The sequence below is a fragment of the Cariama cristata genome, unplaced genomic scaffold (assembly GCF_000690535.1).
Source record: "Cariama cristata isolate BGI_N322 unplaced genomic scaffold, ASM69053v1 scaffold30119, whole genome shotgun sequence".
NCBI classification, from domain to species: domain Eukaryota; kingdom Metazoa; phylum Chordata; class Aves; order Cariamiformes; family Cariamidae; genus Cariama; species Cariama cristata.
In genome coordinates, this window is record NW_009635702.1 from 1,835 (window position 1) to 27,927 (window position 26,093).

At 38.4% G+C, this 26,093-nt stretch overlaps 2 protein-coding genes across 2 annotated transcripts in view; one reads left to right on the forward strand and one right to left on the reverse strand.

Annotated features, from left to right (window-relative positions):
- The first annotated feature begins 2,094 nt into the window (after positions 1–2,094).
- Positions 2,095–15,998, forward strand: ANKLE2 (ankyrin repeat and LEM domain containing 2). Its single transcript, XM_009707652.1, has 12 exons — positions 2,095–2,572; positions 3,633–3,824; positions 5,074–5,267; positions 6,253–6,441; positions 6,743–6,865; positions 7,259–7,325; positions 7,982–8,163; positions 9,656–9,762; positions 10,640–10,833; positions 11,805–12,531; positions 13,105–13,236; positions 15,761–15,998. The coding sequence occupies exons 1-12, from the start codon at positions 2,095–2,097 to the stop codon at positions 15,996–15,998; spliced, it is 2,823 nt and encodes a 940-aa protein (XP_009705954.1).
- A 5,223-nt stretch (positions 15,999–21,221) lies between these two features.
- Positions 21,222–26,093, reverse strand: part of PGAM5 (phosphoglycerate mutase family member 5) — a 6,708-nt gene continuing 1,836 nt past the window's right edge. Inside the window, exons 3-6 of the mRNA XM_009707653.1 lie at positions 25,212–25,337; positions 23,907–23,995; positions 23,464–23,597; positions 21,222–21,538 (exon numbers count right to left, since the gene is read on the reverse strand). Of these exons, the coding sequence (XP_009705955.1) occupies positions 21,388–21,538; positions 23,464–23,597; positions 23,907–23,995; positions 25,212–25,337 (500 nt within the window). The 3' untranslated portion in view covers positions 21,222–21,387. The remainder of the gene's footprint in view (positions 21,539–23,463; positions 23,598–23,906; positions 23,996–25,211; positions 25,338–26,093) is intronic.

The window sequence follows — 26,093 nt, forward strand, 5'->3', positions numbered from 1 at the left end:
TTAATATTTGTGAAATATTCAGGGACCAAGCTATGTTCTCTAACCACAAAATATTTAAAATTGGACATTCATAAACACCCCCCCCAACTCTCAAAGGAAATGGCCCTCCAAGAAAACAACCCTCAAGCTCACGTAACTATCAAGTTGTTACAATATTTGAAAACCTACTTTAAAGGTTGGCATTAACATCTTTTTCCATAGTATTTCCCAGTATTAGAAAGAGTTTTGAAGTCAGATTCCAGTGAAAATTTTATTTGGCTATATTGACTATTGCTAAAAGTTATGAAAACTGCTGTGTGCATTTGTTTTTTTTAAATAAACGAAGAGTTTGGTTCTTTACCAGCTTAATCCTTGGGTAATTAAAAAAGCCAAGTTGTCATGTCTGTTTTGTTGATGTATTTTGTGTTGCTACTATTGGCAATACATGTGGAAAAGTACGGGAGTTTGACTATACTGCGATTCTATAATGCAAATGCAATTTTGGAATTACTTCTGAGTTTGAACGCTTTGACAAAATGAATAATTAACTTATTAGGATCCGCTGTTTAGAGCACTGCATCCCTGCTGCGTTCGGGTGTAGCCATTCACCATTCAAGCCTTACATTAGTTTCCCAGGCAAAGGTTCTTGCCCATCAGAGTGGATGTTCTGACTCACGTTAAGGACTGCTTGTGGACCCTGTTCATAAAGTAGGAGAGTTCATAAATTGTGGACATTTCTCGTGCTGCCGTGTGTGTCCACAAATGCTCCTTTGAGGAGATTTAACTTAAAATTACAGGCAATACTGACTTCATATCTGGGAAATTGCTTTGTCTCCAATGGAGTAAGAGTAGGAGTTGTGTTATTTCAAATATGGGATGATTTAAAAAATACAAATCGATTCATGTGGAAGAACTGCAAATGTGTGTTCCGGTAGTCTGAAGTGTCATAAACTGAGGATGAAACCTGGAATTGAAAATAAAGTACTGAAAGTGTCATACACACCTGTCCAAACAGTATAAACCGTTAAATGGCTAGGTGGTGAGGTAAGGGTCAATTTAAGGAGGGGGTGAAAGCAAGCTGAAGGAGTACGACAGCCTAATCATTTCTGTCCTAAAGCTGTCCTTTCTAACTAGTGCAGAGCAGGAAAAAGTCACAGCCTTTGTGGAGACAGAAGGAGGCAGTGTGTGATGAAATAAGTTTAAAGGTTCCTATGTTCTTGAGCTGCCCAAATCCTTTATTTTTCAGTTGTGTTTTTCACATCAAGAAATTTGTATTGGCATCATGTCTCCAGTATCTTGTTGCTGACTAGTGCAGAAGCTGTGAGTGTGTGGATTACATGGAGGGTAGTGAGCTGGGGGACTTGTAGTATTGTACCACAGAGAAGGATTTTCCTTCAGAAATGGAGAAATTCTTCTAGTGCCTGCTCTTTGTTGGGAAGGGAAATCCGAAAAGATCAGCTGTTCTTGTCTTCTGGCTGTTTGCTCAACAAAACCAGGACTGGGAAACAACATGTTGTGTAAATAGTTCCAGCCTTGCATCATGGCCAGAGATAGAGTCCCCTGGATGCTGCATCATACTTAGGCCTTATAATTTTGTCAGCTAGAAATTCTTGTGGAAAAAATAGAAATAGTGCTGTGCTTTTAGCTGTAGGTGCTGCCTAGCCAGAATCTCTTACTGGGGCTAAGTAGTCATCGTGTTCTTGTATTCCGTTACATACACGGATTATGCCTTTCTTGGCAGGAATCAAATATTTCTCAGCCTGTCATAAATTTTCATGCATAAATATTCTGGATTGAATTTTCTGTCCAAAATAAATTGGAAAAGGACAAAAGAATAAAATGTAAGCTGTAAATACTCTTTCAGGTAGTTGTGAGAGGAGGAAATAAGCTATCAGACTTATATCAAGAGTTTAAAAATGTTTTTAATATGTTGAGTTGAAAAATACTTTGTTTGCTCTGCAACTGTCATGATTGCTTCAGAATCAGAGAAATTGTTACAAGACTTTTTTTTTCCCTTGGCTTTAATACAGCATTTAAATAGCAGAAAAAAAGTTGTGTAGTTCTTTACAGTTTATCTCCTCTTTTTTTTTTGCCTTGCCTATAGGTGGAATAACAATGGATGCAATATTATCCCGATTGAAGCAGCTCACCCCTGATGAGCTTAGAGAAGAAATTATAAGAGCGGGACTGAAATGTGGGCCCATTACCTCAACTACTAGGTTTATTTTTGAAAAAAAATTGGCTCAAGCATTGTTGGAGCAGCAAGGAGCGTTGGAGGAAGAAGGATCTCCTCTGTCAGAGGAGGCTGCTGGAAATGTCCCATCTGATAGCAACCGGGCAGAAGCACAAAAGGCTTTGAAAACTACGGCAGTGAATCGCAACAGTCATGGAAGTGTTTCTGAAGAGGTGGACTTTGGGTACTGTGTAGGTCTGAACCCACCAGAGGAAGATGCTGTGATGCACATGAACTGTTCAGCTCCAGTCTGTGGAGCAGGATGCGTTGATTCACAAATTAGTACTCGGACACCGTCTAGAGATCCACCACTATACTATGGTGTTTGTCCAGTTTACGATGACATACTGGCAAGGAATGGTAAATATTAATTTCCTTTATTTCCAATGATAAACATTTTACAATCATGTCTAAATAGACCTTTTTCTATATAGCAGGTGATAGGAACACCGCTGAATTAGTACTTTAAGCATTGCTTGAAGTATTTTTTTGTTTCTGTAAATAGTATTTATTGGATCTTCTTGGGCATAGAAACACAGTTGTAGAACATCCCAGGGGTTCTGCCGTAATGGTTGATACACGTGAGGATCCTCTGCTTGATGTAGCTCAGATGAAGAAAACTATTTCCTACTGCTGCTCTCATACCCCTCCTGTGTCTTTAATCCCTCCCAAGAATAAAAAGTAATCCTGCAAATAAACAATCAAAAAACTATTTATACTGTCATCAACTGAAGCTTAAATGATCTCTTCTAACAGATTTCATATTTTCCTTTCTGTCTTAATGCCAAATGATATCTGGAAGCATCAGTCGTTCTTCACATTTTATTGATGAATAGTGCAATAAGGAATTACTAAATTATTTAGTGACAGGATTACGGTAGTGCATAAAGGATCATTTACTCTGAGACAGTAGTAAGTATTATTTCTCATAAAAAGTATATTCCGATATCTTAATTTGAATAAATTAACATTAATGCAAAAAGAGAGGAAGGAGAAGGATTTGATTAATATCTAAGGTTCTATGTAGATCTTAAAGTTGTGAGAGTGGATCACTTACATAGTTGATCTTTCTGAACAAGAGAATATGGAAAGTAACGCAGGGTGAATAAGCTCTGGTTTGCTTTTCAATCTGGATGTGAAATACTCGCTTGTTGAAGCTGGCCCAACTATTAGAAAAGATGGTCAGAAATTGATTGGTATGAATGGCCAAACACTGTACACACATCACCGGGTGTTAGCTGGAGTGTGTAAAATTCCTCTATTTGGTTTTTAAAAGGACTTTTGATTCTTACACCTTGTTTAGTAGAGAAGCAATTTGAGACCAAAGCTGGCAGGATAGTCTGAGAATTTTATAATCTGTTTCTAGGAACAAATCTGAGATTATTGAAATAACTTTAACTTTGATTGTACTTTGTTGCAGAGAGAATACATGTTTATGAAGATAAAAAGGAAGCTCTCCAAGCTGTTAAGATGATTAAGGGTTCCCGTTTTAAAGCTTTTTCAAACAGAGAGGATGCTGAGAAATTTGCTAAAGGAATCTGTGATTATTTCCCATCTCCAAGCAAGTCCTCTTTATGTTTGTCTCCAGTGAAAATGGGATCATTTAACAGAGGTAAGTGAGGATGTTCATATGTGTACAGTAGATGCAATATACAGTCTGTTAATTTTTATGAGAGAAGCAACAGCTTCATAACCAGTATACTAATAACAGAAAAAATTTTAAAGGTGAAGTGTCTTAATAAACTGAAGTCCCTTTAGAGTGGTGGTGTTTAAGATAAGCTGTAAACAAATGTTAGATCACAGCTCCAGAGCTTACTCACCAAATAAAATTGCTGTATAAACAGATATGACAACCAGTATTCAATTAAATTTTTTCTGTGAAATAAATTAGAAACAGGCAATAAAAAACATACTTAAATTTTTAAATTCAAATCTGGTTTTACTTCTGTAAAAAATGATACTGTCACTGGAAAAGTCATCCTTAAAGTTAATTGATGCTTTGCCAAGAAAGGAGCACCAAAGTTTATGTACAGAAATAAAAAAAGAAGGGAAGTATGTTGGAATCCTGGCATTTGTTTTGTAAAGAACTACCACAGAAGTTAATTAGAGCCCCAGGAATCTATGGAAGTACTATTTTTTGTGTTGTGAAGCATAAGGTTTGGCATTCAATGTATGGTTTCTGTGATATATGTTATGGTAAAGTAAACTGGTTACTTTTAAAAACAATTGTCCTTGTTCTGGTTCACATGAATTTTACGCTAAAATGTTGCTGTTCTTCTAAAGCTGAAATGATGGTAATCGCCTGCATAGATTAGTAGTTGCTTAGTAATCTGTGGTTATATTTAGTAGGATTTGATTTTACTCACGGACTTCAGGATTTTCAGGTTAATAAGGCGCTGCTAAAATTCCACAATGTATTAAAACTGTACTGAATTATTAAGTAAGTCAGAAATAAAATGGTAAACACTGATCATATTTCAGTGTTCCCAGTTGCTAGATTAAAGGCACTCAGTAGTCACAGAACTGCAAAGCCAATTTTAATATCAGAAAGTTCTTACTTCTTGTTGAATTTTGCTTTTAAGTTTGGATGGAAGCAGATTGGTAACTGTAAAATTTACCGGTCCCTATTAAAGTCTGAAACAGTTTTACAAGACGATTAAGTCATATTCTCTTCCCTCCCTATTACAACCTTCTAGTATTTTTAAATATCTTGTCATTGACCTCAATTTTCTTACTCCTGTACATGAAAGATGCAAAGCTAATATGCATTTTAGATTAAAAGCTGGTTTCATGGTCTCGGTATGAAAATAGTGATCACTGAAAAGAATGTGTCTAGAAACATGTTACTTGTGTTTTGATAGATGGCTTATGCTCCCCTGAGACTGAAACTGCTAATAAGGAGAGAGCCAACAGTTATAAAAGTCCACGTACTCAAGATCTTACTGCTAAACTTCGGAAAGCTGTCGAGAAAGGAGATATAGCAACATTTTCAGAACTTATTTGGAGTAACCCTCGCTATCTGATTGGGTCGGGAGACAATCCAACAGTTGTACAGGTAAAAAAAAAAAATTAAAATAGAAAAATCCAAGTTCTGGCTTAGTGATTTAGCTTTGAGGCCCGATAAGCAGAACTAGAAGGAATGTTGTTTCCTACTCTTGCTTCAAGAGATCTTCCACCAGTGCAGAGTTTCTCAGTGTTTATGTTTTAGCTGAAAACTAAGAAACATGGCAGATGTCTGTCTCGCCTAAGTCACACATTAGAACTGAGAGTTCTCTCTGCTCCAGAAGAGCTAGAGTGAAAACTGAGTGTGCAGTTCTTTAGCGGAAGAATAGTTTTATCCAGTAGTGAAAGAATAGTCTTGTCTTCATATAGTATTGATCTCCTCCAAATAATTCCAATCCTTTTTAAATAGAATGATTTTAAGGAACAGGATAGTGCCTAGGCTGTAACTAAGTGTTCCTATAGCGCTGCTTACCTAGGCACCACCATTAAATTTCAAACATGCTCTGCATCAAAAATCCATGTATAAGGTACTGTTTAGCAGATGCTGACGATCTTACTTTAACGAATGACTTCTATCAGACCAGCTTTGTGAAGTTGTTGAAATTTTGTATGTAATATATTACAGCAAAATGAATTTTTTATGTATATACACACCCATTTTCCTGTTCTTTTTATACACTGAACTTCCTACCTCCTTTTATTATGTGATAACTTAATATACCTTCTTGCCACATTTTTGCCCTAGATGTAAAAGAAGACTAGCTGAGAATAATTTCGTTAATTGCAAGAATAACGTGGGTATAAAGATGCATAAATATTTACAATATCCTATAATTTACTGCAGTTCTGAATGTTTATGTACTGTTTTGTAAACATCTTCTTGTAATAAAATATTAAGAAACAAAAATCTAAGTATAGTATTTAGATCTCTCAGTGTGGGAACCTTTGTATTTTCACAGTTTAAATCAGTTAACAGCTTTCTTACACCGATACGCTTTAGATTTCAATTCATTCTAACGTCTGTCTGTATTTTTCAGGAAGGGTGTAGGTACAATGTCATGCATGTTGCTGCCAAGGAGAATCAGCCTGGTATCTGCCAGTTATTACTGGACACTTTGGAAAATCCTGAATTTATGCGGCTTATGTATCCAGATGATAATGATACAATGTTGAAGAATCGCATCCAATATATTGTTGACCTTTACCTTAATACACCAGATAAAATGGTAAGATTTGAATGTTTGACAGTTTCTTCCTATTACGGAAACAACTGGCAGGTGTTAAGGATGCATAAGGGAGAAGGGAAGAGAATAGAAGGGGACACTTCTAGCAAAATGAGCTATGCACGAGTTTTGTGGGTCTTCATTATTATTATTATTCTACAGTGTGGTGGGAAAAGATCTATTAAGAGCCCTGATAATTAGTCATGACATGTATTTGCTTTTCCCAGTCTCAAAATAAAATACATGGGATTGACTCTCTGATGTTTCCAAATGCATGTGAATTTTTCCCTTTTTCCCACTGCAGGGATTTGATACTCCATTGCATTTTGCCTGCAAATTTGGGAATTTGGATGTTGTTAATGTGCTTACCTCACACCCAGCTATTGTAAAAAATCCAAGAAATAAGTATGATCAAACTCCAGCAGAAGTAAGTCTTGCTATGTCCACAACAAAACCAAAACTGTTGTGCCTAATTAATATATTTCAAGGTCAAACATTTACTAACTACTATAGGTAGAAGGCTTGTAGTGAGATACTAGTGTCATGATTAGAGTGTAAATCTTTGACAACATTAAAAATATTTTATGTTGATTGTATCTGGGGAGAAGTTCTAGATTTTTATGATTCACTGCCTTTTCTATACAATATTCATTTTATGGATGTGGGTGTGTTTTAGCACTTTGTTCTGCTGTGAATTAAAAGTACTGGATGAGATGGGTAGAGGCCAATAATGCGACTATTCTAAAAGAACACACGTTGCAGTTGCTTTGAGATTGATATCTTGTGCTTTACTAACAAACAACTAAAATTATATTAACAGGTAGTTTGTGAAAGAAGCAAGAATAAATCTGCAGAATTGAAAGAAAAACTAAGAGAGTACTTGAAAGGTCTGTATTCAGAGTTTTATACTGTATCAGGCTTGTATTTTGGCTCTTTGCTGCCTTCTATTCTGTTTACTTTCTATGATGCTGTTGTACAGTGCTGTGAAAACCAAAGAGAAACTCTACAACTGACAAGAACAGAAAACTTTTTGTCTTTTAAATTACATAGTCAGGACTCTTACTGTATGGATCACCAGGTTATCTTCATAGCTCCGGAACATAGGCCTGGCCCTTATTTTATTCAGTGAACCTGAAGCAGAAAGTTTAATCTAAAAGCAAACAAAAGACCTTTACGGAGCAAGAGATTTATTTGTCACGCTGAGGAGTTGTGTACTTTCTTTGACATAGAACTTTTCACTGTTTTGTCACATGTGAGCTTAGGCATTTGCAAAAGGAGGTTTTGAAATTTTTTGAAGATCCTTAGGGAAGGAATGTATGTATAAGTGCAGGTATTTTTGTATTTGAGAGACAAGGGAGCCCGTACTAAAATACAATCTGTAAGCAGGCAATAAATATTGAAACAGTGAGTTTCAATTGCAAGTAGTTTTACTAATGAAATAAAGTCAAATGGTTGAGTGTATGGGTGTATTTATGTTCTAGGAAGAAGCAGCAGGCTAATGTAACATTAATTTCTAAAGAAAGCTTTGTATTATTTATTTTAGGTCGATACTATGTACCACTCTTGAGAGCAGAAGACAATTCCTCAGCTCCTGTTATTGGTGCACCATGGTCACCCGATCAGACAGATGATAGCCCCCAAAGAACTTTATCTAAATACGCTGGCAGTCCCAAAGACCCAGTGTTGTCGATAAGAGCTTTTGCAGGCCCCATGAGCCCCTCAAAGGTAAGGAGAGAATTTCATATGACTCTAATGCGTATTTTTTTCCTTTTTGTTAATAAAGGACCATTAGAAGATCCGCCCATGGTTCACTGTGTGGTGTAGCTTGTTCCTGTTACAGATTCTGGCTCCCTTTTTCTTGAAGAGATGGATCTTCCTCCAGAGAGGAGGAGAAGCACAGAAATTTGTAAATACTTTTTTTATTGCTGAAAACAGAAACGTGGTGTAAATAAGAAGAGTGGAAGTTCATTCAAAAGAAAGTTCTTTTATTTTTCCTATTGGAATCTATTCAAAGAGCGCTCTTGACAATGTCTTACAGATAATTGCTCTAACGTTCTAATGTGAAAGCAAGCTTTTCAATGTGGCTATGAATCGGTTTTAAAAAATCTTAACTATATCTTTATCTCATCTCTGGAAATTGACACTGGATGTTTGAAGTAGTTTATCACTTCTGTTTGTTGAATTAACATTAATATATATTTTTTGAATGGAAAAACTGATGACCAAGTAGTAGGTGTTAGGATAGTTTTGGAAAAGTATTGATTGTGTAGTAGAAAAGCAAAATCTTTAGTTTTCAGGAGGAATACTTAGATACCGGTTCGATATATTGTAAACTTACAGGTGTTTCTTTGACTTGTTTGTTTAATATGAACATGCTGGAAATGTGACAGCTTTAGAAATGGTGAATAAATACCATTGAGGACTTTCTGTCATTTAACGCTCGAATTCTTCAGGACTGACTTTTACCAAAATGCTTAATGTTTTTTTCTTCTAAATATGCTTGTTGGTCAATTTTCTGTTCACTTGACAGAAATGTAAATATATTTTGTACTCGGAAAAATTTTTCCTAGGGTGTAAACAATGCATTATTTTGAATGCGGACAGATATTTTGATGTCTGAATGTAATTCTTAATTGTCGTTGCTGATTTTTATCATATAAAGACATAATGTTTGAGAGTTTATAAAAATCCGTTAAGTTTATTCCCTTTAGGGGTTCAAATTCAAACTTCAAAGTAGACAGCCAGAATATATTCTAATAACTGTAGCAAGTCTGTGGAGTTAAATATGTACATATAAAAATATCACCTTTGCATCCTAGAAACCAGTGAACAAGAGAGCATTTGTAATTAAATAAAATCATAATGATGTGGCAAAATTATAAGACATACTTCTGTTTCTTGCTGCGCACAAATTAAAACCAGGCAGACTTGGTATCTATGCAGTTTACTTTAAGATGGTTGTATGTTATGGTCTGTACTCTTTTAATAAAGAGTTATGAGATCAAAGTGACCAGTAATACTAGGAGGAGTAACTTTAAATCCAACGTGAGATTCTTCATAGCTAGAGTTGAGCAATACTTGTGGCAGAAGTCGAGTTGTCTACATGTAGACAGCAAACAGGTAAATGTCTTCTAGACCTGTAGGTAGATATAGTCAGCACTGAGTTAGTTTCATATTGTGGGGGCAGGTTTTTTTAAATGATTTCTGTTTTTTAAAGGCTGAAGAATTTCGCAGGCTTTGGAAGACTCCACCTCGAGAGAGAGCTGGCTTCTTTCACAATGTCAGGAAATCTGATCTGGAGAGAGGTCTTGAAAGAGTTGGAAGGTATCTAAAAGAACAGCAGTATAAAAAATTAGCAATAGACGGAGCAATTAAAAGCAGACAACTTGTGCTGAGAGTACAGTTACTACTTCCTGAACAATGTCTTAGGGCAAACGTTACTGGCAGAAATATTTTGTGAAGTATATTGCAGTTGGATTTTTGTGTAAACAAAATAGCTAAGAATGTGAGACCTAGCTTTCTTAGCTTTGGGAGTAAAGATATTTTTGCTATTATTAATGGTATGTATAGAACGCTTTTGTCTAACATTTACTTGCCTAATTTGTCAGAAGATCTAAAATTAGACATAGCCTACTTTTTCTGTAAAATGGATGGATTGTTAAAAAGATAGCAGAATGAAAAGATCCTAATACAAATGTGCTGCTTTATAAAAGCTGTATGTTGTGGTATGTGACCTTGCTGTTAAAATAACTTGTATCAGCAATACATGGAAAAAACATACTTTGTTAAAAGCTGATTAGTTTTCTTTCATTAAAATAACCCCTCACTTCCTCCTACCTTCTCCCATTCCCAAATAGAAAAAGCTCTTGAATGGAGCATCATTCAAATTATGCCTACATTGGTGGGAATTATCTCTATCTGATGTCTAGATACAGTTGGCTTAAAAAGAGCAATATTTGTGGTGCTAACTGTAAGAATAGTAGATGAAAATGGAAAACATTCTAGAAGAAATTAGATAGAAAATACTATGTTCACTAAGGATGTGTGTGTCGCTTTCGCAGACTGTTGATTGTTGCGGAATTGTGTTGCCTGGTTGCACGTTTGTACTCCTATTCATAACTGATAAAATGTGTTCAGAAAGTTATTGTCAAACTAATATTTATGTCTTCACAAATGATTCGTTTTATTTTATTTATTGCAGGGAGTTAGCTCATGAACTGGGGTTCCCTTGGGTTGAATACTGGGAATTTCTGGGCTGTTTTGTTGATCTGTCTTCCCAGGAGGGGTTGCGAAAATTAGAAGAGTACCTGAGTCATCGGGAAATGAGCGAAAAGGCTCAGCAAGAAACAGGGGAAAATGAAACCTGCAATAGATATAAAACTCCACATCCTTCTGGTAAGAAAAGGGCAAGTGCAACAAACAACAGGTTGTACCTAGGGAAAAGAGGGAGAGAAAAGCTTGGTGCCCGGGGGAAGTAGTATTCAGCTGTTGCCGTTGCTTATTATTAATCTGTTATCCAAACGGTCTGATTATCATATTGAAAAAGCAGCTAACAACACTCTGAATGTGGGAGAATTAGAACAGATCTCATTAGATATTCTTTACCTTTTGTACAAAGTACTTTATTGGATTGTAGCCCCCAAGTGAAGTTCCTGTAAGAAAACCTTTATCTTCAGTATGTTTTTACTCAGAGCATTTGGGACTTGGGAATCTTACATGATAGAATTTTGTAATCCACAGATGCAGAATAAATAACTTTTTAGAATAAAAGAATAATTCTTTACAGTTGAGGGTGAAAGACGCACTGAACAAAACCCAGGAAAGCTTTTATATCTTCTTAGACCGCTGCTTGCCATGTGTTTATAGAAGGCACACGCTAGTGCCAAATCTTTATGCTCCTTCCTCCTTCTCTCCTGTGCCATTCTAGATCTGAAGGGGCTTTGGTACTGGGATAAACCTAAGCCTGACAAGACCCTGCAGGCTAGTCATTGGACTAGTCATAAGCCTTTGTGCTTTGGAAGAGATGAAAATTTAAGCTATTCTATATCAGTAGCATTTTCCTACCCTGTTCTGCTTTATCCTGACTTTATCCTTTGTTGCGGGTTAATGAATGAAGTAAGGAGTATAGGATATACAGTTCTCAAATGACTAGGATGTAAAAGGTTATTTGCAAAAAAAGGTAGAGCCGTAATGTTGTCATTTTACATTTGTAGCTCTGGTTAGGTTAGTTCACGCCTTTGCATAAATAAAATTAGAGAGAGCTTCAATAAATTGAATAAGGCATAAAGATTGTGTATTTGTTCCTCGTTTATTTGACTGGCATTCTGTTGAAAGTCTTTTTATGCATTGCTCTTAATTGTTTACAGGCAGGAGTAAAAAGTGCTGCAATTCTGTTTCTGTTGGAGCATTTTTGGATGAGGATGATGATGACATGAGCTTAGAAGAAATTAAAAACAGACAAAATGCAGCACGGAATATCAGCCAGCCTATTGCATCCAAAGAACCTAGCATTGATGCTATTGGAGATGCCGAGTGTGATATCTTGTCAATGGAGCGTACAGTAAGCATTATAGAAACATCAGATCACCGCAGGCACTATGAGAAGGCGGCTTCTTCCAGCAAAAATGGATTTTGTAATCCTGTGTCCAGTGAAAGGATAATTAGTGACAGAAAGCATTTGCATGATGGAGAAGAATGCCTTGTATCGCCCGTTTCCAATTTAATGTCAGAATTTGAAAGCCTGTCATTCCAAGAACAAGAGGTTGCAGGAGAATCAAATAAAATCACTGAAAAAACTGAGAATGAGAGAATTCTGGCTGAAGGAACAAGTCAGGTGACAATATCCAAGGACCATCTGGATAAGACCTGCTATGCAGTTTCACGAGCGAGTTCCTGTGAGCCAAGTGGTACAGGTAAACCTGGAGAGACCAAGTTAAGGACAGAACACAAAATACCATTAGAAAAGGAGAGACTCTCCATGGAATTGGGAATTCAGACTAATGAGGCGCAACAACGTCAAGAGCTTTTTTCCCAGAAATTTCTTTTGAAGGCTTTACCCACAAATGATATTTCTAAGAAGTTATTCCTGCTTGGGTAAGAATTGTCTCTTTCAACACTTATTTGTCCTTTGGTTTATGTGTGCAAAACAAGATGCTTTTTATACTATCACTGACAGCAAGGTTGGGATGATGTGATACAAAGCAACGCTAGGTGCAGTCCACCTTGAGTGATCATCTTAAAATGCCTCGGTGCTTGTACAGTAGCCATACACGGTTCTCTTGCAACTGATTACCTGAACACCGTTTCTAAAACAGGAGGAAGAAGAAGAGAAGCCTTTGTTTCCAAATCAGTTTCAGTTAACTTTGCTGTTTCTCGTTCATCTGACAGGCTTGTGACTTCACGATGAGCATAACTTAGATTAACAAAGTGTTTACTATGCTCTTGGGATGTCCTCAGATTAAAATTTCAAAACCTTTATTTTACTGTGTAATAATGGGCAGTCATTTATGTGTGGGCCTGCTAGAAAAAGTTCATAGGGAAACTATGTTTATAGAGGAGCATGGGCAATTTGTTTGCTTATATCAAAACTAAATGGTTTTGAATTGGGATGTTTTATTGCCTGAACAAATACGGAGTTTTCTTCATCTAGTTCTGTTTGTGTTCCAGGGAGCAGCCCTCAAAGCTGGATAGTGATGTCTTAGCAGCTATAGAAGGAGTAGAGATTGATCCACAGAAGTACCCGGTTGTTTACAAATGGAAACATGCGGTGCAGTCGTACTCTTCAGCTGACAGGCAAAGGTATTTCTGCAAATTGAATCAAATGAGTTGAAATAAAGTTTTTAGCAGGTCAGCTGCAGAACAGCTTAAATAGCTGGAATTTCAGGCCTTGTTGCTGACAAAAACCTTGTTCTAAATATTCAACTGTATTAACTATTAGTGTGTTCCTGAAATTAATCACCAATCCTCTTTGGCTGGTGTCTGTTAATAAGGAAAGTTTACTGGTGCTGCAGTCAAGTTCCTTCCATTACACTGCGGTTCCAAAGAAATTGGGCACATCTATACAGACAAATCAGAAAACAAAGCTCTTGCGAGCATAAGCGTTTTCCAGTTGGCGAATGTTCCACTTTGCTGATTTATTACTCAGTGCTTGGTCCCTTCATTGGTCTTAATGGTAGGTGGGATGTCAGTTGGTAATTCATCCCTGTTGTGGATGCACTGAAGAATGTTGTATTGCTTTGAGGTACTTAGGTGGTGCAGAGTGATGTTAAAGTGAATTTAGTATCTTCTGGCATCTTTTTATTATTGTTTTTATTTTTACCCTCTATTACCCCAGTCCAAAGGAATTGTTAGTGCGAACAGTGCTGTGTGTTCCGTTTTTAGAGATAATACCATGTTTTGCTAAACAGATAATGGAAGCAGACTGCATTTGTTTGGATGCATGAATACGTGTTATGCCCTCTATACGTTTTATTTTGAATACTGTAGCTTTTGGGGACCCAAAGAACAGTTTTCATACCAATGGCTCCTTTTGGTAATTGTATTAACGTGAAGATTTATTTCCACCGTGACAGACATTGGTCAGAACACTGAAGAGTCCCTTGCTTAGCCTACAATTTATATGTAGTCCTTATAAAGTTCTCAGAAAAGGAACAAGTGACCCAGTGCCACACAACAGAGTGGAAAGGGGCCAGGAACAGAAGCCATCGAGTGACCTGTACTGACTTCTACTTTTCTCTTGTTTCTTCTAGTTTGCTTAAATGCATGAAATTCCACTTATTATGAGAACTATTTCCACTAAGAAGTTCTCAATACAGGCATTAATTTTTCAAAACATGCTTTAAAGACAGAGCCTTTAAAGCTCCGTCAGAGCTTGCGAGAATTTTTAAAATATAATTGATTGGCTTTATGGACCACAAAATTCAGAGTAGGAGTTGGGAGCCAGCAGCTGAAAAGTGCAACTGTGTTCAGTTAGCAGAGATTGGAGCAGGAGGAATGTTGTGGAAAGAGTTGAAACCACATGTGACAGGGCTGAAAGAAGTGCAGATGGTAAGTAGAAGGAGAGATGATGCCTGATGCTAAGCACTGGGAAAGAAAGCAGCTTTCTTTTGTCTCTGTATTTCAAATAGTGCACTGAAATGGGGCCATCAAGTATAGTTTTAGAAAAAACCATGAAGCTCACGAAGATTTTTCGGTTTAAATTGGAGTAGAAACAGGGAAATATTTTTATATACCTGGTTGATACGGTGTCCTTGTACTACTTAACTGTTCAAAGTCAAATTCCCTTGTCCCCTGATTTTTGTGATTAATTTTTTGAAAGAAATAGGCTAATTGTCAGGCTCTTTTAATTCTTACTCCGCTGTCTGAAAGGTCCAAGGTGTTCTTCTAAAGTGCTAAAGTTTAACACAAGATTTTAAAGTGTAATCACTGTTCTATCACATAAGTAAAACCAATTACTGTAATTATTTGACAATGCTAAGGCTTGCTCTGTCAGCCTCCTTAATTTTGCCAAAAGCAAAGAAATGACACACTAGGTCACTTTGGGATTAGGTGTGTAGGATTTTTGACTGCAAAATACAGTTTGACTAACGATACTGATACCAGTAGGTCTGTCAGAAGAAAATTATTTTCAAAAGGTTTTAAATAAATGGTGTGTCTCTCTTTCATAGTTGGGAGGTGGGTGGGTTGGATTTTATTTATTTATTTTTTAAAAACTTATCAAATATCTTTAGCTTATAGCGTGTTTTCTGTAGTGGCTCATTTAAGAAACGGCATCACATATAAAAGAAAGAACAGATGCTAGAATCAATCTTTGGTCATTCTGCCTTGCCTAAGGTAAAATTTAGAGAAAAAAGGAAAGGTGTAAAATTTAGAGAAAAAAGGAAGGCTTTTACAGAAAAGGGTTTTTGATTTAACAAAGGAAATATTTTGCATTTACTATACGGAAAAATGATATTACTTCTGTGGCATCCAAACAAAATTTTTAAAAAGGGGGGGGGGGCGGAATCCCGTCAGCAACAGCAGTGATCTTGATGGCCTTTTCTACTGATGTCGTTGGTCTAAAACTGCCTACGTGCTTCACAAGCACCCGTTTCTTTTCCTAACGGCCATTTTGGAGCAAATGACATCTTACTGGTGAGGCAACATTTCTACATACAATACATTGTGCTGTCACTGTGTCTTCTCAGGCCTGTCTCTTACCAGTTACGATTTTTTGCTGCTGGTGCGTTATTTCTAAGATCTACAAGTGATACTGAGTAAAAGTACCACTCTCCTTATTGCAGTTTTCTTAACAAAATGCAAAATGACTTTTTGTTTCTTTCAGTTGGCCAAGTCCAGCGCTGAAGGCAAGATTCAAGTCCCAGGCCGTCGCTGCTGGCCTTACAAATGCTTCAGCGTATCCTAATTCAGGAAGAAACAGTCCTGTAACAGGAAGTCCAGGAAAATACGGCAGTGCCGCCTCGTTCTCTCCAGACCCTGGGAGTCCTGGGCGCTACAGCCCAGCTTGTGTCAACCATGCTCTGTTAAAACTGCGTTATTTTTCAGAGCCTCCTGCCCACTAAAATACGATTCATCTTCCTGGGACTTCAATTAAATTTTCATTGTTAGAGTGGAGGAAAAAACTACAATGTTACTAAAGTGACATGAGGTTTGTACTTGGCTATTTATTTTTCCTCAATTGAGGACAACTGTATGTTAAAAAAAAAAAAAAGAATCTATGTCTTTATGCCATATATGAGCTAGATTACTGGTGATACGCAAGAAGTTGGTGACAGTCAGTGCAGTTGTCCAGTCGCTATGAATTAACCCTTGTTGCCAGAAAAGCAGGGAGCTGAACCTTTCCTTGGAAATGGTGGTACCTACTATCACCAGGTGTCATTACTGTAATGAACCCGTTAGCCCTCAGCTGCATTTCTTTTGCTTGGACAGTCCGGAGGAGGCACATCATCAGTAAACAGAAATCTTAGGAGAGGAAACTGATGGCAAGAAGTAAAATGTTCTTCCACTTGCAGGGGGAGTAAGGTGCAAAGCAAAAAGCCTGAAAGAAAGCCTGGGTAATGAGACGGCAAATTTCCAGTACTGAGTATGAATGCGAAACCCTGTGCATAAACAGAAAGTGTTTGTCGCCAGCAGTTTGGTGTAGACAGTTGAATACACACACACTCTTACATATATGTGTGTATGTATGCACGTATTTACACAGACAACCTTGAGTCTTTGCTCGTTCTGAGGCTGTTAAAAACACCATGTTCTAGTCGGTACTTTAGTAAAGGGTCACTGTAGAAATTACTGGTATTCCTTTAAATGTTAGTTTGAAGATTTAAAAAAATAAATACAAGAATTAGCTGGGTTTTTTTCCCACAGAAGCTTTTAACATTAGCAGATTTTAATAGTTATTACACAAAAGCACATCAGCAATAATTTCAGAAAATTTACCAGCAAGATACCTTAATGATCTAGTTTATAATGTATTAGAGTGGTAGTCAGTGACCCATGATGTGGCTCCTTATTTCCCAACTGTAAAGAGAGAGGATTAAGGACTAAAATTATTTTTATTGAAATCTAAGCTTTTACTATGTCTCTAGTTTTGATGTGGTAATGAGTTTTTGTTACAGCAGTCAATAATTCTATTCTTTAGCCTTCCATAAGAATGACTTGTTCCGACAGTACGATGCTGAGACTGAAGAACGTTTTTCCAAACTCAAGACAGTTTTCCGTATCAAGCTGTTTAAACGTTGCTTGAAAGAAGGCTTCTGGAAACAGAGTGCTCTAGTGTCGATAGCTCTCTAGTTAAAAAAAAACCCAAACCTATCTCTTGTTACAACATAAAAGCTGATCAGAAGATTAAAATCTGCCAGGGCTGTGCTGGTAAAAAGGGATGGCTCTGGATTCACTGTGTCACAGTGAGTGAGCCAGCAGGGAACCTCCATGGCCACCTGAAAGCCAAGGGCACGGCCATCGGCCATCGCAGGGCAGGCGGCAGGCTGGGGCGGGAGGGGCTGGTGCGTCCCCCACCCACAGCTCTCCCCGCTACCCTGGTTCCAGGTCGGACTCCGGCCCTGGACAGGGTTGGTGGCTGTTGTACACCGCAGCGTGACTGTTCTGTACACAAACTGAACACCCTTCAGTAGGTTCATGATTTGGTACAAACCTAAAAAAAACTGCACTTAATGCTTTTGCAAGCTTAATAGTGCCTTTTGTAACATATTTTTTTTAATTACATTTTTGTTCTTTTAGAAGTTTTTTTAAAAAAAAAAAGTGGCATCCACTTACTATGGGCACATAAAATACATTTGTTTTCTTCTGGGCTTTCCAAACAGAACGTATTTTCATGTCTCTCTCTCTCCAAGTTTGATTATTTGGTGCGATAGCTCTCCGCTGTGGGAGAGCATTCCTATTTTAGAAATTATTCTTAAACAATAAGGCTTATTTCGCTCTTTCTTTATAATTAATTAAGTCAATTTCCAATGCGCTGGACAGGAGAAAGAGCTACTTGACACAAATGACTGTCATTCAGTGATATTCCAGACAAGTAGCTGGGGCTTGCGGGGGTGGGGAGGATCATTCTTTAAGAGCCATTTTAAAAACAAACACAAACATAACTTGCTATGTTACCAAGTATGTTAACTGACTTTCTCATAAAGTGGGGGGTTTGGGGTCTGGTGGGGTTTTTTTTGGTCTTTTTCTTTTTGATGCAGCAGTGTCTGTGGTCTCAAACAATCCCTACAGTTTTACTTTAAAGGTTTTGGTTTTGGCTTTTTTTGGGTTTAGTTTAGGGGGAGGTGTTTATAATTTGATGTAAATGATGTCTTTGTCATTCTGGAGAAATTATTCAGATGATGATTAATTGCCTAAAATACCATGTTAAAGCCAAATTTCTGTGGTAAGTTGCTGCGCGTGCAGCTGCTGCTCTCCACCCTGGTCCTTCTTGCACTGTCATACGGTGACGTTGCCCTTTTCATAGGAGTTTGTTACAGAGCCGGGAGACTGATACTAATACTCTAGTACTTTTTCCTTTTTTGTGCTTTTTACATTGATTATGCTTTGCTTTCTTTTTTTTAATATTTAAATGTATAGTACTGGTATGTACATGTAGACAGACACACACCCACCACCACCCCATCCCCCACACACCTCTACCCCACCCCACTACCAAACCCTTGCCTTTCACTTTGTAATTTGTTTTGGTTCAGTCAAGAAAATTATGGTTTTTAACTGTGTTAGATAATGTGCGTTAGTCCAGTTGTACTGCATCTTATGAGGTCGTTACCTCAGCTATTAAAGAAAAAAAAGGTAATTTATGTAGCAATTTGAGCATTCATGATTGTGAAGAAAGCTCTTCCACACTGAGCCTATGGAGACACTTTAAATCTGATTGATACTGCTTGAATTGTGTTTTCTTGGCCAGAAGTTCACTTTTAAAGGTGCAGAAGGGTGTGGGGTTTTTTAGTTAACCAAGTGTCATGTTAAAAATAGTTACCCCACTTTCTATTTAAAAAGAAATGAGTAGCTAAAAGTTACACACAGTTTAGTGTATGGGCATGGTGATAAGTAGCTGTGTTGATACTATGACATGGCAAATCACTAATTTGTTCAGGCCTTGCTAACACAACTAGTGTATCTTCTGTGCGTACACAATGACACTGGATTGGGCAACTGAAGGCTTGAAGAATTATCTCAAAATGTTTGAGAGATAGGAAGTCAGAATACTGTAAAAATTATGTACTTTTTAAATTTCATACCCACCCACTCCCCCCCAAATTAAGAGCCACTGAAAATGTTGTTGATGTCTGTACATGTGCAAAGAGGTGTTGTGTGTCCTCTGGCTGCCCACCAAGAACTGATTTATTGGCGCGGGGGGGGGTGGGCAAGTGTAGGAAGGTATGTATGTGAGAGGGTATGTGTACGCACACGCACACACACACACACACAAATAAAAAGGCACAGAATTTTTCCATCTTACTTGCTTTGGTGCTTGTGTTCCACGTGGTGGTGAGTGATGCAGCCCTGGCACTCCCAAAACGCCAAGATCCAAAGGGCTGTGCCTCCAGGACATCAGTCCCCTCTTGTGCGCTACAGTGCCTGCACACATGTTGCTGTAGGTGATGATAATTAACTCTGAGGTAGCTACTCTCTCAAGTTTGCATTTCAGATATTTGGAGTTAAAATGACAAAGTTGGTAAATGAATGGTTGCCCCAGGCAACCTGGGATACAAAGGCTGCTTGGCTGGCAGACATACAAGTCACTGTGCAGCACTTCAGCCTTACGTTCTACAGGAGATGGTCATACAACTATTCAACTGAAGAGACAAGACAGACAGACAACCAGTTATTTTATTCAAAACTTTTAAAAAGTTAATAGACAAAAACTGATAAATTATTTTCATTGCATCAATGACAGAGACGTCATGATGGTCTCCTCTTGCCCCCCCAACTTGCACTACACAACAATCATGTATTGTTCCCTCCTAGCCCCAGCTTACTTGAAATCATCCTGAGGTAGCAGTCTTGTGTCAAACAAGCCATTAAACCTTGTCTTGCTAAGTTGCATGCCATGATTATGCTTCATACAGCTCTGACAGGAGCAACTTTAGGGTGTCGTCAACATCCTTGGTGATAAGAGAACCTGTCAAACAAGTTATTTGTGTTTGCTATCACCATGGCAGACTATGCTTATAGTGAAATTTTTCAACATCCCAGCTATTAAAAGTGAGCCAAGTTACTACACCAGTTCAGGTGCCTAGCAAACATCCTTAAGCCAAAATGCTTCTGAGCCCCACCTCAAAAAATGAAACCTAGTTCTTGGCCACCTGCATTTTTCCTAGGACAAGTCCAGCAGTGTCAGAGCTGTACAAAGGAGCCACTTAAAGCATTCTGCCTGATGTGTCTGTACTACAAACTTGGCCTAGAAGAGCCATCCCACAGATACATTCAGGCAACAGTAGTTTTAAGCAGCAGCGTTTGCTCCAATACTGCAGAATCTCTGACCTGAACTATCACTACCTTGAACTCAGTGGTGGTTATTTCTCTACTCCAGAAGCAAGGTGCCAACAAACACAAATCAATGGGAGAAAGTACTCAAAAATGTAAGAGTCAGTAACCAGAAGCACTTTCAGAAGATTGCTGCTTTCCTTTCCTTCCAGCTTACTGCTACAAACTCATCCCTACAGTCCAAGTTATAGTTAAAGGCTTTATGAGACTGAAAAGCATTGGTCAGAATAGCTTAAAGTACTTCCTGAGGATGGAGGAACACTTACTTACTTAATATAAGCAGCAGTTAATTCTAGCACCACAGCTCTGAGGCAAATGTTTTGTTTTGTTTTGTTTTTTTTTTACCCTCGTTGCTTTATGCTTAGAACCTCCAGGCACAGTTTACATGAGCTTTTTTGGCAGCAGAGGGGAACAATGATTGATAAAACAAACACAAACATACATCCTCAACAGCTTACAAAAACTGAAGCCTTATCCTTTGAACAGGAAAATACCCTGTTTGTCACTTCTTCTGCAAGAGCTGAAGCAAACTGGTTTGTCTTCAGTTTTTAGCTGCAGGGTGATACAAGGCTGTTCCTTCCCATTCCCACACCAATTGCTTTCCTGCAGAAGAAAAATATCCACAGGAGCAAGCTTTGGTTATAGAAATTCACGGTGCGGTGGGGGGAAAGTCAATGCTCTTGCAACTGCTGAGCACACAGACATTCAATCTCTTTTTGTATTCCACAGCTCAGCTTTGGGGCATAGTTGAGGACTGGGCAGCTTCAGACTTACAAAAATTTCTTCTTTTCTGGACTGAAAGGCAGATATGAATATGTATGAAGGGGCAAGGGCCTAAAGGACATTTTAAGACAGCATCACACCCCAATAGAACAGATGAAAAGCTAGTGGTACCATAGCTGAATGTACCAGTGCAAAGAGACTAGAGGCAGCTCCTGGACAGCCATCAGTTTTACTCATTCAGGTGCGCGTGATTTTATCTGGAGGCATGAAACCTGTGTCACCCAGTGTTCGAAGTGCCACTCTTCCATTCGGACGTATCACCAAGTGAGTTATACTGCCATTGTTAAGGGACATTCGCAGCCAGCCTTCTGGGGGGAACTGCAATGCTCTATTTAAAAAAAAATAAAATTATTAATTCATAAACAGTTATATTAGCATGCCCTCACAGCACCAACGTCTGTTCCAGATAAGGAGGGGAAGAGGGAGGGGAAAAAAAAAACAAACAAACCCACAACTGTTGGTCATTCTGCAACTTGCATGCAAATGCTTCCACAGGCAGCCTTGGAAAAAAATATTTTTGTTGTGCGGTATTGATGAGAAAAAATGCAGCATTGATACCTGGACCAGTGCCAACAATGCACTTGCATAAGCTGAGTCCAGCAGATGGGTAGGATGATTGTAGACAGGATTAATTCAAATCGACAGAAGGTAGAAACGCTAATGTCAGGTCGCTGGACACACTGAGCAACCTCATAACAACCAGGACAATGGATGGCCTAGGTTCCAGTTGGTCACCGAGTCAACTGCAGTGCCACACACCCCTGCACAGTTCAGGACAGGCAGAGGAGATGGCACGCCACCTCAACGGCCTCCTCCCCAGACCAAATGCGTAAGTGGCAAACAGCACACTTTAACTTTATCAACTTGGGGGGGGGGGTATGTAACAATAGCTGAGAAGAGGTGATGAGATGACAGGATTCATTCTAGTTGCCCGCATGTGCCTATGGAAGAAATTCACGAGAACTATTTTCCATCAGCTACAGTGTTCCCCAGAAGTGGCAAGAAAAAGTACCTCGTGCTTTTTGTAGAAATACAGTATCACAGCTAGTCTCCAGCTATTCTAAAATTCCTAACTGAACAGTCTTAGGAGTTCAATCAATTGTGGTAAACAGCTGGAAAAAAAAATTCATGTCATCTCAAACATCTTTTGCCTCAGATACTGAGGAATAACTTCATTTTGGCTCTTATGACAGACTTTTAAAAATGCTAAGAAATTAAATAAACAGCTACAGTCAAGCTAGGTTCAAAGGGAACACTACATGGATTGTGTTCAACTGTGAGATTAGATAGGTTGGAACAGAAGGCACAGAAGAGAAGTTAGAAAGAGGGAAGAAACAGCAAACAGAAAAAGTATACAAGTATTTCAGAAAAAGCCTAGGTAGGAACAAGTCAATCTTTTCTGGCACAGGAAAGAATAGCCTGTTTACCTGATCGATAACATTAAGTACAGCAATTTTGAAGAGCTCTAAAGCAGTCCACAGAGCAGACGGGCTAGCATTCAACTAGCTCAGCTAAATAAAGCTAACTTAAATTGTTGTAGGTATTGATCAGATTAAAGTTTAATCACATCTGTCCTGCTCAAGACAAATTATCTTACAGACAGTGCTTTGTTGATAGGGAAGAGGAATAAAACAGACTCAGCTGCCTGGATACAGAGACAGGCAAAGATCCAGAACTGTTTTCTCCTTCATGAACAACTCTGATGTTAGCGGAAAGATCGACTCTGCCCTCTAATCCGATACTGGCTGTTACTGCAGAAACACACTAATACAACTTCAACATAATACAAAAATTTCCATTAGTAAAGAATTCCCAAAACTAAATCAATTTTTCATTACGTAAGACCAAATTCATGTCACCTCAAAAAGATGCATCCAGTCAGATGCTCTATTTGTTGTCTTTCCCAACAGTTCACACAGGCATTGTCCTCAGGTTTATGGGAAGCGGAAGCATATGGTATTAAAACAGACTGTTCAGACGTACAGAAAGGTTTCAAGTCGCAACAATTTAGCCATTTTCACTTTAGAATTAGAATGACAGTGTTCTAATTTTCAAATGTGTCCTGTATCTGCAAATTAATCCTGTGATGAAGTTGCAGAAGCAGCTGCTCACAACGCAGGCGCTGACCTCCAACCACTTCAAACAAGCCAAATCAACACATCTCCTAGCTCAGTGGTGCCCTAAACCTACACTATTTCAGTAAAACTATGACCTTTTAAAGAACACAGATGAACATGCAATCCAACACCATACCTGCACACAATATAGCGGATCACATTGGCATGGCAGACAAAGATCTCGTAGCTGTCTTCTTCCTGCTTTGCATCAGCTCTATGAATGAAGTTTCGAAAAGCAGCCTCAATTCGAGCTCCATCTTCGTAATACTGCTAATGGCACAGAGTTCAGAGTTAAGCACAGCTCAGAGCGGTACGTACCATTGTCTGCATTTGCAGATGGGTGGTATCTTCTAAAGAGTTCTTCTTTATAGGGATGCAGACTGGAGGCTGAACTAATACTTAAGGATTGTTTATTTTAATTGTTCTGTACCCTTATTGGGGAGGAGAAAAGTACTCAATTATCTAAGGTGTATGATGGAAAGCATTAGCTCAGACACTGCAAGTTATCGCTACTGTCAATATAAAAAAAACAAACCCAAAACTTAGCAAGTAAAGAAAAAAAATTAAGTAAAAAGTTACCACAGCTTCTGGTTTCCAGTGAGAGACTGGAGGGTCTGGTTCTATAGGTGCTCCCTCTCTCAGCAGATCAGTACTGATTTTTTTGACTCCTGAAATATTAAATATACATTCAGAAAGGAGTTGTTAACATCACATGCCACTGCAAACAGGCCCACAACTCCACAATCAATACATTTTTTTTTTCATACTCTTTCTTCAAGGAAGTCTTCCTCTCCATCCTAAAGACCATTTTGGTCTACACGCTTCCCATCAAGGGGTGTGAATCTCTCCAACACAACTATTTTTGTCATCAGCAAGACAAAGTTTCTTCCAACAGAGAACAGCCAGATCAACTTGGCACACAAGCTGAGTCTTCCCAGTGTGCTGCACTCTGAAGAAATGCACTTGCAAGGATGTTAATCTAAAGCTGTATGTCAGTTACTGCTCACTGCTAATTAATGTTAATGCTACACTTATGATACTTAATCAGAGGAAGGAAAGATAGTTTGGGGGGCGGGGGGGATGGATGTTTGTTTTGGAGTTTGAGGTTGGGGAGCTGTTTGTGTTTTTGTTTTGTTGGGTTTGGGGTTTTTTTTGAAGCAGCATATTTAAGAAAACAAACACAGAATGGTTAATAGAACTGACATTCAGCTAGTCATATCTGAATATCTGCTAAAATACCAGACAGAATTATGTATAGTCAAATATCTTTAGTTTAGATTCTGGTATGTCTGAACAGTAGGAGAAAAACAAAAAACAAACAACCCCCCAACAATAAACCAAAACAAAACCACCAAAAAACCACAACCACCCAAACCCCCACATAAACAAAGCACCCACATTAAAAAAATCCCTACACCTTTCGAGTGTGCCAGATATTCCCCCGCACATAGGATAAAATAGCACAGCACACAAGAAGGGTCTGTTAACTAACCCGGCAAGTATCACTACAAGCACTAGAGTTTATGATCCTCTTCTCTCCTGCACTATTGCCCCCTGAGACTGAGGACAGAGCCAATCCAGATGACCTGTGACAGTCTTTGCTTTACAAAATGCGTAAGTGAAGAGCAACCAGCAGAGCTCTCCTACACAGCAGTACATACAGGTAGCAGTTAGTCACTCAGAGGGCAGATAGCTCTTGTATTTTTAAAGATGAACTGGAAACAAGCAGAATTAGGGTTGTTAGTTTCTTTACAAATATAGACATATTCACACAGGGTTGGAAGCTGGCTAAATAACATCTCAACCTTAACAACAAGCTTAGAATTCTACTGGAAGCAGTTCTAAGTATCAGAAGACAATGAAAAATTAAGGGAAGTAACTTACCTGGGAGATGTTTGCTTATAATTTCAGTTGTTTCAGTTGCTCTAGTCATAGAGGAGTGGATAATCTGATCAAATTTTAATCCCAAGCTTGCCAGCCTGTGTCCAGTCAGTTCAGCCTGCTCTCGACCTTAAAAGTTATATTCATTATATAAATTGGTGACACTCATGTAAGCACCTCCCACAAACCACCAAAAAAGTTGTCCAGTAGACATAAAAGGTCTCCATCAATGTCAGGTTTTTTCCTTTCAAAAAGTAACTGGAAAACATTTTTAGAGTCACTATTTACTCACATCAAGCTTATTGGTTGGAGAATTTCAAGTCATATTTCCAGTGCAAAGAAAAATTAATTAGTGTTTGGGGTTTTTTTTGGGGGGGGGGGTTGTTTTGGGGGTTTTTTATTTAAAAAAAATAAATAAATCAAGACTTACTCAGAACCTTTCACTAAAGTATTCAATAACCCTGCTAGCCCCATCCCGACCCTTTCACAAAAGTATTCAATACCCCTGCTAGCCCCATCCCAAGGGAGCCACTTCCTATAAAAGATAGTGCTGACTCAAGCCATCTGCCATCTCTGTGTTTGGGCAGCATGGAAGAGGAGACGGTGTCAAACAGATCCACTCAGACCTGACAGTGCATTTTTCATAAATGCAACATCAGCTTGGAACAGTTCAGGACCACAGCATTTGGATATTCTACAGACGGCTTTATTCCATCTTTCAGATAGGTAGGTGAAAAGACGACAGTTTACGTAATTTACCCAAGGGACAAGATGAGACAGGATTAAGATTATACTTGGTTACCAGCTTAAGGTAACACACCTTAGTCCTGAAATTAGCATTTCACTCCTTTTTGCACACTGGTGATTAAGACTGGGGGGGGGGGG